The sequence below is a fragment of the Lagenorhynchus albirostris genome, chromosome 8, assembly GCF_949774975.1.
Source record: "Lagenorhynchus albirostris chromosome 8, mLagAlb1.1, whole genome shotgun sequence".
Classification (NCBI taxonomy): domain Eukaryota; kingdom Metazoa; phylum Chordata; class Mammalia; order Artiodactyla; family Delphinidae; genus Lagenorhynchus; species Lagenorhynchus albirostris.
In genome coordinates, this window is record NC_083102.1 from 84,628,655 (window position 1) to 84,648,191 (window position 19,537).

Consider the following 19,537-nt stretch of genomic DNA (forward strand, 5'->3'; position numbering starts at 1 on the left):
CAGAACTTAGAAAAAATTTGTGGTTTCTGAGGATTATTTTCCCTCCTTTAAATCACTTAACACCACAACATGTTTCAACTGAGGAAGAAAAACTCAATTTGTGCAAAGACCTTTTAAAGAAGAAACGTTAGCTTTGTGTGTTTCCTTTTTTTTTCTTTAGAAATTGCACTGTTTTTTGAAAACACCTAATATCTTTCTTTTTCTTATTAGTTATCCATTTTATACATATTAGTGTATACATGTCAATCCCAATCTCCCAATTCATCCCACCACCACCACCCCTGCCCCATTTTCTCCCCTTGGTGTCCATACATTTGTTCTCTACATCTGTGTCTCCATTTCTGCCTTTCAAACCAGTTCATTTGTACCATTTTTCTAGATTCCACATATATGCGTTAATATATGATATTTGTTTTTCTCTTTGTGGCTTACTTCACTCTGTATGACAGACTGTAGGTCCATCCACATCTCTACAAATGACCCAATTTCATTCCTTTTTATGGCTGAGTAATATTCCATTGTATATATGTACCACATCTTCTTTATCCATTCATCTGTCGATGGGCATTTAGGTTGCTTGCATGACCTGACTGTTGTAAATAGTGCTGCAATGAACAATGGGGTGCATATGTCTGTTTGAATTATGGTTTTCTCTGGGCATATGCCCAGTAGTGGGATTGTGGAGTCATAGGGTAATTCTATTTTTAGTTTTTTTAAGGAACGTCCATACTGTTCCCCATAGTGGCTGTATCAATTTACATTCCCACCAGTAGTGCAAGAGGGTTCTGTTTTCTCCACACCCTCTCCAGCATTTGTTGTTTGCAGATTTTCTGATGATGCCCATTCTAACCAGTGTGAGGTGATACCTCATTGCAGTTTTGATTTGCATTTCTCTAATAATTAGTGATGTTGAGCAGCTTTTCATGTGCCTCTTGGCCATCTGTATGTCTGCTTTGGAGAGATGCCTATTTAGATCTTCTGCCCATTTTTTTGGTTAGGTTGTTTTTTTTAATATTGAGCTGCATGAGCTGTTTATATATTTTGGAGATTTATCCTTTGTCTGTTGCTTCGTTTGCAAATATTTTTCTCCCATTCTGAGGGTTGTCTTTTGTTATAATTTCCTTGGCTGTGCAAAAGCATTTAAGTTTCATTAGGTCCCATTACCTCCATTACTCTAGGAGGTGGGTCAAAAAAGATCTTGCTGTGATTTATGTCAAAGAGTGTTCTTCCTATGTTTTCCTCTAAGAGAAAACACCTAACATCTTAAAAATCATTTGAAATTGACCACATACTTTTTGTTTCAGTGGGGAGAAATCATTTAGGTTGCTTGGCTGATTTAACTACACAATTTATTTAGTGTTCTAGGTGGTAGAACTCACTGATAAAAATATATAACATTTCCTGAATATCTACTATGTTCTGGTAGTTGACTGTTCTAAGCAATTTGTATACATGTCTCATCTAACCCTTATAGGGAAGTAATGTTGTTCCATTGTACATTTAAGGAAATTGAGGCATGCATAGAGTGAGTTAAATAACTTGCCCAACAGCACACCATGAAGGACAGATTCAAACCCAGGCAGTCTCACACCAGCCTTAGCAATTATGTTCTACTGCTTCTTGTGGAGTATGTTTGTTGCTATCGAGAATGGCTAAGCAAAAAGAAAAAAAAATTAATCTCAAATTATTCCTATTCTCTTTCCTTATAAGCTATAAATATGTTCTTCAATCTTTTTTTTCCCCCGTTAAATGTTCTCTAGCCATGCTTATTTCTAAAGAAATAACATGAAGACAGGAGAAATAACATAAAGACATGAGATTTATTAAAATTTGTCACCGAGCCATTAAAAATATAAGTTGCAGAGCTCCCTTACAGGGTAAAATAGATTTTGGAAATTCAAATTTTATGACTGTTCAAAGAAGTAAAATCAACAATTTCCTATCTGGCTTTAAGATGTTATTTTCCCTCATTTCAAAGGATGGCAATTACAGAAAGCTGAACATTAACTGTAAGCATAGACTGTATCAAATGAAAATATGATTAAGGTATAAAATAGGCAATCTTCTTCTTGAAATGGTTTTATCTTGGTTTCTGATTATTCTTTAATAAAACTCAGTAGGGACATTCAAAACCATGGTATTTCTGATTTATCCTTAGTCTTGTATCCAAAAGGCAATGTGTTAGATACTGCTAGGGTAATAAACATGTAAGTAAGGGGAATGGCTACTATACATACTGTAATATCAAAACCTGAGACTGGACCAGAACTGTAGAATTTATGCAGACTGTACTAAATGCAAAAATGCATATATTTACCTCTCTTCCCATTAAATGGTTTTCAGTCCCTGTACTGTATACAGATCTTTGAGTTTTTCTGAATTTCTTATGGGAAGAAGGAAATTATTTGCTGAATCCAACAAAACTTTAGGGTAGGAAAGATGAAAGAAACTATATTTCTTAATTCTTCACAGCAATAAAAGTGTACATAAAACATGTTTTTATAGGCCATTGCTTATAAGACTGTATATTACCAATGCCTATTCTGTTTCTCAATGTTTCTATAAATTTCTAGGAAATACAACAGTCCTGGTCAAAGGGAAATTTTTCTTTATGATTATCATTCTTTATAAATAGGTGTTCCTTCTTTATTGAAATATTTTTTGTTTCTATTGTTACGGCAAAAATAAACCCCTTGCTCTGGTTTGTAAGGCATCTAAGGGACCGAGAAATGCAAAATGGAATGCTCAAAACATGCCAGTGTTTGATAAAGTCTTTTACGTAAGCAGCAAGCGTCTTGGGGGAAAATTAATTTACATATCACAAAATTCATGTTTGGATTTAACAATAAAACCATGCTGAGAAATGTGTCTTAAAAGTTAAAAAGGGCAGTTCTACATGACCACTGCTTAATCAAGAAATACCTTCAAACCACTATAAAAGTAAAACGTGCTTGGGGTTATTTGGCTCTTTCTCTTTAGTCAGAATTTAAACAGTCTAAGGTTTCTCAAACTGCAGATCTGACATATATGAGATCTGTGTTAGGGCACATTTGCATGCATGTAACTTTAAGCTGAACTCCATGGGGGGAGGGGAGTGCTAGCAGGAATGGCTACACATGCACCTTGGCTGGTCAGTAAAATCTGTTCTTTCCTATCCTTAATTACTAAAAGTATGTTTTGGTGGTACATCCAGACAATGGAATATTATACAGTGCTGCAAATAAGTGAGCTATAAAGCTATTAAAAGACATCACGCAGGGCTTCCCTGGTGGCACAGTGGTTGGGGGTCCGCCTGCCGATGCAGGGGACACGGGTTCGTGCCCCAGTCCGGGAAGATCCCACATGCCGCGGAGTGGCTGGGCCCGTGAGCCATGGCCGCTGAGCCTGCGCGGCCGGAGCCTGTGCTCTGCAACGGGAGAGGCCACAGCTGTGAGAGCCCTGCAAAAAAAGACATCAAGCAAACTTAAATGTGTATTACTAAATGAAAGAAGCCAAAGCAAACTTAAATGTGTATTACTAAATGAAAGAAGCCAAAGCAAACTTAAGTGTGTATTACTAAATGAAAGAAGCAAATCTGAAAAGACTCTCTATACTACATGACACTCTGGAAAAGGCAAAACTATGGAGACAGTAAAAACATCAGTGGTTTCCAAGAGTTAAGAGGAGAGAGAGGGATGAAAAGCAGAGCACAGAGGACTTTTAAAGCAGTGAAACTACTATGTATATTACAGTGGTGGATGTGTGTCATTATACATTTGTTGAAACCCATAAAACATACAACACCAAGAGTGAACCCTGATGTAAACTATGGATTTGGGTGATAATGATGTGTCACTGTAAGTTCATCAATTGTAATAAATGCACCACACTGGTGGAGGATGTTAGTAATGGGGGAGACAATGCATTTGTGGGGACAGGGAGTACATAGGAAATTTCTGTACCTTTCTCTTAATTTTGCTGTGAACTTAAAATTGATCTAAAATATAAAGCCTATTTTTTAAAAAGTCCATTCTGTTCTTAATGGATACTTTCTCAGTTACTTATATAATACCCAACATATCTGATTTTTAAAAATATTAAGCCACATACAGAAGAAAGACATAATTATGTTATCTAAAATGTAGTGAAGTTAATTTCTATTCTCCTTATTAAGCAGGGAAACGATTGTAATGTAGCATGAAATGATAATTTATAGTCCCAGACATGGTAAATATTGGCTTGGTGGATTGTAAGATAAACTTGCCTAATATACTATTTAATGAGTTGAATTGTTTCCCCCAAAAATTCATATGTTGAAGTCCAAACCACCAGAATCTCAGAATGTGATCTTATTTGGAAATAGGATGAGGTTATCTTAACTAAGTAGTAGTAGTAATTAGTTCTACTAATTAAGTTTGGCCCACAGTCTCCTTAACTGCCCCTGACCCAGTACGACTAGTCTCCTTCTAAAAAGGGGAAATTAGGACCCAGGCATGTATACAGGGAGAATACCATATGAAGATTGTAGTTATGCTGCCACAAACCAAGGAACTACCATAAGCCAGCAGAGAGGTCTGGAACAGATCCTTCTGTAACATCTTCAGAGGGAGCCTGACCCTGCTGGTGAACCCTTGTTCTAGGGTTTCTAGTCTCCAGAACTGTAAAACAATAAATGTTTATTAAGTCATCCAGTTTTGTTCTATTTTGTTATGACAGCCCTAGCAAACTAATACTTACCATTTGGCCCACAGTCTCCTTAACTGCCCACTGCCTAGCCTAGTGCTTGGCACTTAGCAGGGGCTCAACAGATGCTCAATTAATTAATTAATTACTACCATTTTCCTAGTACATAATATAGCAAGTATAATGCCAGTTTCTTCCTTTGCTGACTGTTAAGTAATGAAGTTTCTCAGACAGCTGCCTTAGGTACTCTTGTTTCCCTGTGCCTTATCGTCTCCCTAGAGAATTGTATACAACTCTTTTGTGTCACTGAGTATCCTTCAATAAATCATTGTGGTAGTACTCTGCATTGTTATCCATTGGGGGAAGTACTTCCTCTCCACCTCCCATGTTGTCTTGCATGTCAAAGAGGGTACTTAATTTTCACTCCACTGGCTCCTTGACTTATTCTGCCCAAAAGAGGTAGAGTGACTTCTCTGAGTGATACATCTTTGAAGGATAATCTGGGCCTCCTTGGCTCAAGTCCTCTTTTTATTTCCTCTTAATACCCTGCATGGCTCTTCCGGGAACAGGTTCTACCCCTGCATGGGAAGCCTGCAGTGGTTCAGTACTGCCTGTGGTTATATTAGCTTGATTCTGCATTTTACCAGAAGCCCTTGACCCTCACCATAAACTGCATCCCTAGATTAGCCTTTATGAATAGTAAATGTGGGGAAGTTGTGGTTGTCCATTTGCCTTACTCATTTTTTTTCTCTTATTTTCTTCAAATAAAGAAAGTGGATGCTCCTTATTACTTACATTTCAACCCAATTCTCAGTAGCCTGATAAAAAGTTCTTTTTCTCTCCCCCATTAAGCTCTTGTCAAGTATCTTGCACATTGTAGGTATAAATTCATGTTTGCTAATGTAACGATTGATTAGATAAGAATAAAGGAATGAATGAATAAATGAGCTAGATAAACTGGGAGACCATGGCTCAGTAATCTCTAGCACATCAATAGTTATAAATATAACTATAGACATCTCCAAAGACTCTAGACTTTTTGTTTTCAGGAGATGTCTCACATTTCTCTTGAAAATATAATAGTTATTTAGATGAAGAAAAAAGTGTATTTGTTCATAGCTAATCTTTGACTTTATCTGTTAGCATATTCTATATTTTCTCTCTATGCATTCATTTAATCCATTCCAGCTTGGCCTTCCCATCCACCACTCCACTGCAACTAGTACCACAGCTGGTAGCTAACATCCCCAGTGACCTCCATATCTTGAATTTCATTAGATTTTACATCCTAATCTTGCTGATGGACTGTTTAGAAGTTTTGGCCACAGTTAAGTGTTTCCTCCTCATACACCTTTGCTTGGCTTCTGTGACATAAAGATCAACTGGTTTTTCTGTTACTTCCCTGGTTGCTCTTCCCTCGTCATTCTCTCTATGACTTAAATGTTGGAGTTCCTCAGACAGCTGCTCTAGGTATTCTTGTTTCCACTTGCTGCACTGTCTCTCTAGGCAATTTCATTCACTCCTGTGGCTTAAATTATAATACAATCTATCCGTATGCTGTAGTCTTTCAAGCTGATTCCCTCCAGCCAAGAACTCATTGACTTGACATCTCCATTGTGAGTTTGGCATGGACTTCCATCTGTTGTGCCTAAAATTACAGCCATTATCTTTCCCACTCCTGACAGAGTCCTGCTCCTCCTGTCATGGTGCCTAGCTCAGTGAATTGCTTTGCCCCCCACTGGGTTTACCATGACTTCTCATTTGTCCTTATCTGTACCTTTTTTAAAATATCATACCAAATCCGTATTCTACACTTTTTTTCAGTTCATAAAAAGAAGCCATGCCCATGCCACCAACGTCTCTGTCTCAAACACAAAAATAACTCCCCAATGGTCTGTAAATATCTACTCTTAACACCCTCAAACCCCCAGAATAGCTAAGAGGGTCTTTGCGGAGAATAAAAACCTACTTGTGTCATCCCCTTGATTAAGACACATCAGTACCTTCTCGTTATTCTCAGGATACAGTCCCAAATTCTGAGCATGCTTTCTAAGGCCTAATCTATTCCTTTTTTATGTATTTCTTTCTCCCTTACTTTCCTCTGAAAGAAGTCACTTGACTCCTTTTTCTAGTCTCAGATTTGATAGCATGTTGGAAAAAGGGCTTTCCTTGATTCTTCATGAGGAATGTGTATGCGTAAGATCTCATCTTTCCCTTTGATAGTATTCATCGCACTTAAAATTGTTTAAAGACTACACATCTTGAAATACTTTGAGTTCTGTGAGAGCAAGGATCATGCCTCTCTTGTTTGCTCTTCTGTCCTCGGTGCCTGACGCCAATTGAGTGTTTAATAAATACTGATTAGGTGAATATGGAATAAATGAATGTGTTCAGATCATGACCTTGCTTTTTAACTTTTCAAATGCAACACGACATTTGGAAATACCTGAGAACGGTACGCTTCACGTATTGGTAATTACATGCGGTAATAAGGTACAGCAAGGAGAATCTAAAAAGAGCAATGGTACCTTCTCTTCCTGTTTCTTTCCTGCACAACTTACAAAGGTTAAATCTGTATGAAGAATCAGCTGGGAGACTACATCACTAAGGACCATATTATTTTAATAAAATCTTCTTTTTAAGGGCAAAACAACAAAAGCTTGTAAAGTGTTCTTGTCCTAATTCCTAAAGATGCTTTCATATTGCTCTCTGAGACTGACACATATGGGGAAAAAAATTAATCCAAGCCGTTGATTAAGACAAAAAGTACATTCTACTTTAATTTACTCATTTTAAATTACCTTTATTATTTTTAAACTTATAAATATAATAGCCAACTAATGCAAAGATATGTAAAAAAACTCCCACACCCATACAAATTTACTGTTTTTGTTTAATCAAAGTTAACCATCTGTTGTACATCTTTCCATCTTGTTTTTTTGTTCATATAGTTGTAAACAAAATTATATGCATATATCTAGCTTGCTGTTTGCTTTTTTTTAAAAAATAGAATTAACAGTGTACACGTATTACTCTTCAATTTGGATTACTCTTTGAATAGTAATGATTAACACCTTTTCCAGGTCAGCAGGTCTTTACACTACATAGTTTTCCATGATAATGATAACCACAATTTGTTTAATCATACCCTCATTGATAGGCATCCAAATCATTTCCAGGTCTTTGCTACTACAAACAGTGCTACGGTAAATATTATCATATAGGTGTTTTTATACACCACCACCTTTATTCCTAGAGGTTATATTCTCAAACTGGGATTACTGAGTCGAAGCATATATGTATTTGTATATATTTTTTAATGTTAATAGCTATGGATTAGGTTCCCAAACAATTGTGGAATTTCATATTTCCAAGAAGGCTGCCTCACCATCACATTAACATTGTATGTCAGTAGTGTCTCCTTCCAGTTTCTGGGTTAAGCTGTCCCCACCACGCCTTCTGCTGTGAAGAAGCCATAGTGACCCTCAGTGCAGGCGGATCAGTTCTCTATTCTTAGCTACTTTCCAAGTCTCCAGAAGAGCATACTTGGACTTCTGCATGATGTGCATGCCACAGGGAAGTCTTGGGAGTAGTATTTGCCAAATGTGTTCATCCATTTATCTCTGACACCCCAGTGGAGATTTGGAGCCACTCTGCAGGAAACATTCCTCCCAGAGTTCCAAACTAAAGTAGTTATAGGCCCCCTCTGCTTTTGGCTCCCTTGATCTTTCCTGTGGTTTCCTTCTTCTTACCATTACCTTGCCACACCCGAGACCAAAACCTAAATATAGTGGTGCTGAATCCCTGAATGAACCAGGGAGTACCTTAAATCTAAATTTCCCCTTTGAATTTCTCTCCCAATCACCATCTTACCTTGTAGGAAATTTCTCTGAACCTGAGCTTTCCAAAGGTAAGATTTCATTCAGAACTTCTGCAGGTTTAAAAGTGACTTTCTTTTGCCTAGATAGATGAATAATATTTTGGTAGAGTTAAGTTCTTGGGTTGCTGTACTTTTCTTTTCCTCAAGTTACTACAGATGTCACCTTACTGTCTTTGAGCTTAGGGTATTATAGATGAAACGTCTGATGATCTTCTGTTCCTCTTTTTTGTGGGTACTTTTCTTCAATGTGGAAGCTGGTAAAGTTGTTTCTTAACATTGGAGCTTGGAAATTTCACCTAGATGTGTTTAGGTGAAATAAATACTTCATTAATTTGGCCTCAGATTCAGTGAACCATTTTAATCTTCAGACTCAAGTGTTTCTTCATTTTAGGCAACTTATATTCTATTTTTATTGAGTTGTTATTTCTTCTCCATGTGGCCCTTTTCCTCATTCTGGAGCTCATACCATTTGCATGTTGGTACCCTTGGGTCTGTCCTCCAAGCCTTTTATCATTTCTCTTAAGGTATGTATCTCTTTTAGTTTTTGCTCTGTTGCATTAGTTTTCTATTGCTACTGTAACAAATTACCACACACCTAGTGGCTTAAAACAATGCATATTTTTTATCATACAGCTCTGTAGGTTAGAAGTCTGACCTGGGTCTCACTGGGCTAAAATCAAGATGTCTGAAAAACTGTTCTTTTCTAGAGGCTCTAGAAGAGAATCTATTCTTTTGCCTTGCCAGCTTCTAAAGGCCACCCCCATTTCTTAGCTTGTGTTTGGTCCCTTTCTGTCTTCAAAGTCAGCACCAGTGCATCTCGTTTGCCATTCTTCAGTAGTCACATCTCCCTCTCACACTCGTCTTCTGCTTTCCTCTTACACTTGTAAAGACCCTTGTCATTAAAATAAGCCCACCTGAATAGTTGAAGATAATCCCCCAATCGCAAGGTCCTTAGTTTAATCAGTTGTGCAAATCTTCTTTTGCCGTGTAAGGTAAAAATCACATGTTCCAGGGCGTAGGGCATGGGCATCCTTAGGGAGCATTACGCTGTCTGCCACACCTGCATTGTGAAATGGTCGTCCAAGTTAGTCATCAGCAATAATTCGTTGAAGGATCGGTGAGAATGATGAGTGAAAAGGGAACTCCAATAGGCCTACTGATAATTTTCAGAGCTGGTTACAATTGTGCTTTTCCTATTAGCCTTCACAGAGCTCATTCCCTGATGAGCGTAGTCTGCACTCACTCAGAAGTTACAGTGGCTCGAGTGACTAACCCTATGCTCTTGTTCTCTCATAGAATCCAGTGAACATGAAGACAAGAGTGCAGGTGCCTCAGGGGAGACACCCTCCCAGCCTTATCCTGCACCAGTGTATAGTCAGCCCGAGGAGGTGAAGGAACAGATGGATGATGCAAAACCAACTAAACCTGAAGAGCATGATGAATCAGACCCATTGCCTGATAACTGGGAAATGGCCTATACAGAGAAGGGTGAAGTCTACTTCATTGAGTGAGTTTCACACATTTCTCTGAACATTTCCACAAAGATCATAGTAGTACATAAATGATGTTGTAAATGGAGATGTGGTCAAAGTATTGAATTTCATCAATTGTGATATTAGCTTCCTTCTTTGTAAGAGAATAAGGGGATAGCACCTTAATACAATTAAAGATCCTAGTTTACAGCTATAAATCAACGAATGAGTTAAACAATACCACTGTAAAATTTGTTGCAGTCATGACTAAAAAGGCAAATCTCCATGTGATGTTATTATTGAATTAGAAATAGTGAATTTGTCATGAGGAAATGCTTACTCTACCCTTCCAAGACCTCCATGTAGTTCAAATGAGATAATCCCCATCTTTTAATTCAAATTGGTGGAAACCTCAACCATCATGTCCAGTGGTTTAATAGGATGCAACTATTGAGAGCAAAATACTTGCTAGTCACAAATGAGAGTGTTTTAAGCATTTGACCCTGAGGTCAGGTGTCAATAAAATCATGTGTTTGTATAGCTCATCATACTTATTTTTATTAAATTCCATTCTATTTGTTGCTTACCATTTTTATGACTTGGCAAGGAAAATGAAATGCTAATTCTGAACTCACTAGTGATACATACTCAATCTAATCTTTTCTTTCTTTAGGGACTTTTTTTCCCAAACTGAATTTTTATATATTTTATTAACAACATTGTCTAGCTTTCCTTTTCTTTACCTTCTAGGAGTAGAACAACTTTTTAAAACTCCTAAGTTGATCTTAGCTCAAAATTAAATTGTTGATGTGCATGAGACAATCAAAACGTTCATTAGAAAGAATAAAAACTAAAAATATTGTAAATGAACAACAACCCTTATTCCCTCAAAGTTGTAGAAGACTCAAAGAGAAAAATTAATAGAATCTGAAGTTTTCAGTGCCGATAGTAGATAAAAATATGTAAACTCTTGACTATTGAGAAAAATATTAAAACTAGATTCCCTTTCCCAACCTGGAGTGATTTGTGACTTAGATCTCCATGGGCAGAACTCAATTGTGAAATTGGAATGTTACCACATGCCAATATTTAATTCTCACATGAAAACTTTGTAACATGTGGCCAAGGAAATACATAACCAGGTAATTACTTGGTGCTCTGCTTGACTCCAACATGGATGAGAAATGCAGAAAATATATTACCACCATTCACCTTTTGACAAATCTTATAAGTTTAAAAAAGAAAAAAAGAATAAGAATCTCTTGCATATTTCTTATTGCTATAATCAATGACCCAGAGACATCTTTTATCAATTAATTGGAAAAGAGAAAGTCTTATAGAATTTTTTAAATGTTCGAAAGTGTTTATATCAAAAACATAATTTTGTTATTGATAAGCATAGCATAGCGCCACTGCAGACCAGAAGTCAAAATATAAACCCTAGATGTGAGGTCATGCATTGGTGTTCAGAACAACTGATGTTCAGAACAGGGAGACTGATGACATACACATTTTTATTATATAATACAGGCGGAGTAAGACATGTGGAAGTAATAAAAGAAAACCAGCATGGCAAGTTGATGAAAAAACTGTGTCCTTACAGTGTTTCCAATTGCGATTATAAAAACCTCCTTTTTTATGATTATAATATAAACTTTCCCCTTTTAACTGTGTCAGATTTTGGGATTGTGGAGAAAAAGGACTTCTCGTAAGACAGAAGTTGTGTTCATGTTATAGTAAATGATGAGGCTCTGTCAGGACTTGGGAGAATCGACCAAAATGACTCTTATTAATATTCTAGTCAGTCATCCAGTGTCAGAATCCAAAGATTCATTAGATTTTGTTCCTGCTCTTAAATTTATTGTCAAGTTGGGGAAGAGAGAATAAGAGGAATAGTTAATTAGTAAACAATTGATTTTTGAGTTTTGTGATACTATTCAGAGAAGGATACGCTTAGCGTAGACTTAATAAAAGGAAGCATCCTAGGGAAGGTAAAATAACATAGACTTGAAAAGTAGGTAACAGGTAGATAGAGCACTCCAGATATAGGAACTGTCATTGCAAAGACCAGTGAGAAGACTGGTAGTATTAGCAGAGATGTTGAGCTGAAAAATTAAGACAAAAAAAAAAAGAGAGAGTTTGATTCGCAGTGAGAATGCTAATGCTGAGGGAGACTCATGCAGAGGTCAGGGAGAGAGAAGAAGCCTGGAGTAAGGGCTGAAGTGAGCGTGTGATGGAAAGGTGATCAATGTAAGAGGCAGTGGCAAATGCCTGCTTAAAGAAGTCATTCACAGAACGGAGGCATCCCCTGGCCCACCCTTCACCAGGACCAGCTTGAGATCTGAGATCTGTCTTTTCTTCCTTCAGAAAGTTTACTTTGACTCTCACGACTCAGTGTGATAAGCTCAGGTGTCACAGAGCAAGGAGGAATCAGTGTCTTTTTCATCTGGTCCCTCATTTTCACACCATCACAACCTGCGCTGCCTCTTCCTTTCTCACTGACCTGCATTTCACTCTGCTGTGCTTTTCCCTCAGTTAATTTTCTCCTGACTGCTGGCACTCTTTGCTCGGGAGGACATCTTTCCTTCCTAACTACATTTGACAAAATCAACATTTCAACCCACTGTCATTAATCTGTGGGTATCTTTGCTGTGGAATTCATAATGAATTATTATGTAAATTAACTCTATACTATAAAGGTCCCTTGGAAACAATCTGGTAGAGAAGGATGCAGGGACAGGAGAGGGACCATGATGGGGCATTAGGAGTTTCTTAGGGACTAAGTCATGGTATGTCCCAGAATTTCTGGCCAAGAAACTTAAAAAACAAATATTATTTGTAACATAAAAGTTTGCAGTCCTGAAGCAAAATCATAGTGAAAAAAGAAAATAAAAAGGGAAGGTAGAGTAAGTTAAGAGGAAGGTAAAGCAGAAGAAAAGGTAGAAGAGACAGAAAATTAGAGATTTGTGAGGTAAGGAGAGCTGATGATACCAGTGAAAACTACTCTGGTACGAATATTGCGAGAGTTGCTTAGAGTAATGGAAGTCTCCCCTGGTAGGTAACACGTCCTTACTACACTGTACTGAATCTTGTTTCCAGTGGAACAAATATCATGATAAAATATAAAATAAGTGAAATAAAGGAGAAGGACCCTGCAGTTCTGTGTAAAAATTTATATATATATATATATATATATATATATATATATATATATATATATACTCATTTCTGAGTAGAAGAGGGGAACTCTACCTATGCTGAAGTGTTCATTTACGTATATATTTTTGAAATACACACACATATGTATACATACATACATACATGTATGTATGTGTGTATGTGTGTGTGTGTGTGTGTGTGTGTATATATATATATATGTGGTGGGTTTTGAGTTAAGGTAATAAGTAATTTCATTTTTTTGTCTTCCATGCAATAATGTTTTAAAATAATTACTGATTTACTCAGTATTGCAAAGTAGTTTATATCTCAGTACTTTACAAGTGCTGCATTTAGAATATGAGAGGAATTTTTGTCATTGTTCTCAATACTGAACACGTGGGCCAACTGTATTTCCCACACTCTTCAAAACTACTTCCTTTGCTGAATAATAAAAGCGGATTCCTTTTATCACTTACAGTGATATTTAATGGGAAAAGGTAAATATCTGAGAAAGTATTTTTAAACAACAGAATTTTAAATGCAGGTGAATGTACTCTTCCAAACATGCTTTAAAGCATTTATAATGTCACATGTTTAGCAATTTTAAAAAGGCTTTCAAATACATAACATTATTTAAAACCAGTAGTTTCCTTAACTCATACTATCTTTTCATTAATATTATCTTTTAAAATAGACAGTATATTAATTTTAAATTCAAATTAGTAATAATAGTTACCACATATTGAGTGCCTACTTTTTTCATGCTGTGTTCAGCTTGTTTAACAGTAATAGCTAGTATGTTAAGCATTTACACTTTGCTCATTTAATTCTCACTTTAGATAGCTGCTGAGGCTTATAGAGGTAAGTAGCTTGCCCTTGGTCATATAACCAGGAATTGACAAAGCCAGGATGTTTGATTTCATTTTTTCAGCACATATTTATTGGGCACATACTGTGTGCTAGGAACTATTTTATTGAACCCTAGGAATATAGGGGTCAACAAAACTGACAAGATTCATGTTTTCATGGGACATACACTGGCTCCAGCGTCCTTGCTCTTAACTAATTTGCCATGGTGCATACTTTACATGTATTATATCATAACCACCCTGTAAAGCATTTGAGGTACCCCCATTTTATAGGTGAGATATAAGGCACCCTTGGACAAATTAACATTCCCAAGGTCTTATAGCTTTGTGACCCTGCAAAGCCATTGCCATTATCCCATACTACCTCCACAATATATAAACAGGCATTGGCTGAAAAAAAAGTTTTATAGTACAAATAGTATTTGTTTTATAAGTTTCTCAGCCAGAAATTCATTCTGCAGAGGCTGAATGTTCCGTAGAGAATAGCTGCCACAGGATTACTCTGGGTCGACATGCTTTGGGAATCCCATTAAATTAGTTCTTTGTTTGGGAGTCAGTTTAGTTAGTGACATACAAGAGACTGCTATTGCTTTGGCAAAAAACAAAACGGCAACAAGAACCTATTTGTTTACTACCAGCTTCCTGAATGGCAGTGAATGCTATGTCATCTTAAATAATAGATTTTTTCAAAGCAAGCTTTTGAAACTGAAAATCACATCTGTGAAAAATGTCATGACTATACATGGTTTCCCCAGTCTTTGTAAAGGCTGAATTTGCTTTTAAATTCTAAATAAGACACACAATCTGTTGCTTCTTGTGTTGCTGTATTTCCTTAAGTTTTATGTAAATCGCCAATTACCATTTTCAACAAATTTAGAACTTTCATTTATTAAAAGAAGACAAAATATTTGAGAAATTTATTGAAAAGAAAAGGCGTTTTTTGGGTAAAGCCTAATGCTTTCTCATTCGAGGCTCAGCACATACCGATGAGTCGTGAAATCTTGTCTTGACTTACTCTCTGTAATTTGTATTACAATAACAGTAGATATAGTGAATATTTTTATATGTTTTCTTCTGCACAGGATTCTAGTGCAATCTCTAAACAGAAAATAAGTGTTTTAGACCAAACATTAGTATGCAACAAATAACCATAATATCCAAAACAATATTTATGATAAAACTGCTTTTAAAAATGTTTTCTGAACATATGAAAGACAATATGATGGCAAACGCATATGTTCATATACTTAATGAAATTTTAGGAATATTATTTAGGAAACAGATAACCCACTGTAGAGGCTGACAGTTATTTTTTCTGTGGATTACCAATGTATAAATAGAAAAGATAGTAGCACAATGCAAGTCTTGAACAAAAAAGCTTCTGCTGCTCATTAAATGTATCCAATCATTGCATTTAATAGTTCTTCCTTTTGAAATGATGATCTAGAGGGAAGACAAAAGCTTCCAGAAAACAATGTAATCATTCTGAGGATTTTATTGACTATAGTATAAAATGGAATCAGTCTATATTCCTCTAAAAACTAATGTTAATTTTTAAAAATACATAAAATACACTCAATAATCTCTATGATATTATTGATTCTGAACCTACATGACCACTGTTGGAACTTTAACATCCACATACATCTTGAATTGCTCAGAGGACTCTAAAATATTTACCTGGGCCTTGTTTACCTTGTTCAAAAGGTTATTATGTTTCATGCCATCAGATATTATTGAGTTCAATCTCTTATTATTCTTCTTAGTATTTCCCAGGATGAAAATACAGTGTATCAGATAAAGACTGAGATTCAGAATTGGCTTTTTTGGAGAACTTTTTAAATTCAATGTGTTTGTCATTGTTTTAAGTCTGTTACTGTTTTTTAGAGAAAATGGAGCTAAGGAAAGGAGTGTATTTGATAATAAAAGTTTCTCATTCTACTAATCAGATTTCAGGTGATGAAATGTCATCAGTATTTGTGCAGTAGTGAAAACATTATTTTGATCTTGGTGTCAAGACAAAGGTAGGAAGGAGAGAGGAAAAGGAAACAATGAAAAGAGAAAGGAGGGGCTTCCCTGGTGGCGCAGTGGTTGAGAGTCTGCCTGCCGATGCAGGGGACACGGGGTTCGTGCCCCGGTCGGGGAAGATCCCACATGCCGCGGAGCGGCTGGGCCCGTGAGCCATGGCCACTGAGCCTGTGCGTCCGGAGCCTGTGCTCTGCAACGGGAAAGGCCACAACAGTGAGAGGCCCGCATACCACAAAAAAAGAAAAAAAAGAGAGAGAGAAAGGAAAAGAGGATTTGTCTTAAAATTGGGTTTGAATCGAGCCGTATATATACCTAGGAAACCATTATGGAGTTTGCGCCCCAACTGGACAAACATAGAGTAGATGGAAAAGTAGAATGGAGGATAGACTGTGGCACGATCTATATGACAATTTTGTTTTTCTCCTAATAAACACTCTACTCATTTGATAGCATTTTTATTAACCTAATTCTTCATAACCTCTAAGACCTAATATTCATATGTAGATTATATAAATCACCATTTTAAGACTTTATTCTAGAAAAATACTCAAATTTGATTTTAAAGTGATTTGGATATTCAGGTTTGTAAGGAGAAAATGTTTCCAGTGATTATATCATCTCTATGCATGTGCAATTTAATATAATACCTACTAAGTACCAGGCATTCAACACAGTCATTTAATCAGTGATTACTATTCTCACATAGGAGATAAAGGTCTCAGTTTGTAAACCACTGGCTGTGGAGGTGGGAAAAAGATCTCTGATTACCCCCCAAGGGAGTCAAATAAAGCACCTCCGTATCAAAAGCGAAGTTTTAAGTTTAGTATGCCTCTGGTTTTGGACCATAAAAAAAACTTTGGCCTTGGGAATCAGATATGTCTGTTTAATGCTAGCTCTTTCACTTTCATGCACTAGGTGTGTAACCTTGGACAAATTACCTGTCTTCTCTCAACCTTCCTTTCTCTATCTGTAAAATGGAGTTAAAAATACGAGCCACAGAGACTCATTAGCATCAAATGAAGTGAGCTGTGAAAGTTCTACAACAGTCCCTGACAAAGTAGACCATCAGGAAATGTTACAAGATAGTAAGAATAACTTTTCAATGGTGTGGCATAATGTCAGCAGCTTTTCCTGTTGAAGGGAAGCATTTTCTGTATGAGAAGAACGTTTCCTCAAAAAATAAGATATTATTTAATGTGCTGCTTTTGTCAATTTGGCAAAGGTTAAACTTACAAAATATCCAGAAATTTCTAATCATTGCAAGTTAGCCTATCACATCATCAAGGCCATTCTGATATGAATTTAAACTAGAATTGCCAAGTTGAATGAAATTTCACTTCTGGTTTGCTCCAGTCCTCCAGATTGACTTAGTTTAAAATCAGAGAAGACTTTTGGATAGACCATGCTTTAAGGTTTTCATCTGGATTTTTAAATAGGACAGTTATACAACTTGAATAGCCACTGACTCCACTTAATCTCTCACTTTTCATAATCCTCACATTAACGTTATCCATAGAAATACATAGAGTAGTATATTATTATGATTCAAAGTTCCTCGAAAATGTGCGTTCCATTCCTCAGCTAGAAGTTTCTTTGCAAACGTAGCCTCTATATGTGTATGTGTCCCTGTTAAAGAAACTAGTATTGAAATACAAGATTATACAATATTAGCATCTTACCTTCCTGTCATTTGTGCTCCCCACGATTTGGAGAAAAGCAGAAAACTGGTATTCTGCGTCTGAATCTACTCTAGCAATGAAAGTGAAAGGAAATCACATCCTCAAAGTTGAGGGAGGATAGTATGCAAATTGTGAAAAATCCTTCAACTGTCCCATTTTACACAGTCTCCTGCCCAATGTTGAATCCTATTTTCAAAGGGAATTGTTGAGGTTTAAAAATATATAGTTTAAGGGAAGTGGAAAAGCCACTTGGTCCATTGTCTCCTAAATGCATTAAAAATATTCCCTTTCTAAGGCATCTTGAAGAAGCATGCAAATTACAAGGCTTGTGAGAACCACTGTTGAAAAATACTGTGCGGTATCTTCATGTGATGTTTGCGACAATTGCTGGAGGTAACTACTACCCACTTTCCTTCAGCATCATTTCAGAAGATCAGCAAAAAATGCTGTTAACTCTAAGAGACTCAAGCTGTCAAAATCTATTAAAGTGACATACCGTTAATGCTAGCTCAACCTAAAAAACAATCATCCTGTAATGAAATGCTTTATAGAAACTCAGGAAAGCTAGGAAATACATGCTTCTCTACTAAATTAGCCGGTATTTGAGACCCATGGTGGTGTGGTATAGAAATGGTAATTTGACTCCCTGCGGTGGCTTAGTAATGGCCCCTTCATACTTATCCATAGGTGTGTGTGCTTTTGTGAATATGTCTTAGAGACCTAGAAATGACTTTCCTCCAAAAAGGGGGGAAGAATTTGGAAGAAGCAGATGTGGGTAAAAAGAAGGGAAGTTTATTTTCCTTAGTCACCTCCCAAATTTGTTGCTAGTATATAAAAACGTAGACATCAACACACTCTCATACACACACACACACGCACACACACGCACACACAGCACACACAAACTTTGAACTGAGGCATGTCTATAAAGAGCATCTTTACAGTGACTTTATTTTTCAAATGGGAGCAGCAAGCACTGAACCCAGTGCAACTGTCCTCACAACAGGATAGTCATAACCCCCTTTCTGTCCATGGGCATCAAGTCTTTATTTGAGGGGAAAAGCCTAGATGATATTGACATGACTGTAAATGAGGACCAGAATGAGATACTGCAGTACTTTACATCCTTCTGGTAGTCGATAATGAAGTGCTATCACACTATACAAAAGTCACATTGGAGGAAAATAAAAGCTAGCATGCTCTCCTGACAATTTATAATTTCACCAACTTCATAGACTTCATCTCATCAGATTATTAGAGCCCTGCTCAGAGGGATCAATCATTAAGGAGTTCCTAAGTGTGAAGAAAATGATTGGAAAGTATTTTCTGTTTACCCCACATGAAAGTAAGAAATAAAAGGGAATCTTCTTTAAGAGCAGAAACTTCATGACCCAAGGATATTAATGTTTCAGTTCTCAGATCAGAGATGGCTCTACACTTAGGCAGATGTACTATCATCCAGAAAACACTATTTAAAGAGAGCTTTAACACTCTGGAATCATTTGCCCACTGCCCAACTTAACTCCATCCTTCCTCCTTTCCGCCTTGAAATTCCCTTCATTAAGTAGGCACTTAAACTCTGGAAGCTTGCTATGAAATATGCTTCCTGGGAGAATTTTCTGAACTTTGCTTTAAGTGCAGATTGGTTCATCAGATTATTTAGCTAACACTTGTAGCTCTGATACAATAAAATATAGTTAAATTTCACTGAAGAAAGAGAAAATACATGTGAATTGATATTATAATTTTGACTTCCTTACAACTGTGTTCAAAGATCTCTATTATCTG

The 19,537-nt window shown here is 36.6% G+C and overlaps 1 protein-coding gene across 1 annotated transcript in view; it reads left to right on the forward strand.

The window, feature by feature from the left end:
• The window catches only part of MAGI2 (membrane associated guanylate kinase, WW and PDZ domain containing 2), a gene marked incomplete at its 5' end in the record, with an annotated part of 1,082,576 nt that overhangs the window by 591,544 nt on the left and 471,495 nt on the right, over window positions 1–19,537 (forward strand). The window contains one exon of the mRNA XM_060156186.1: window positions 9,839–10,049. Within this exon, the coding sequence (XP_060012169.1) occupies window positions 9,839–10,049 (211 nt within the window). The remainder of the gene's footprint in view (window positions 1–9,838; window positions 10,050–19,537) is intronic.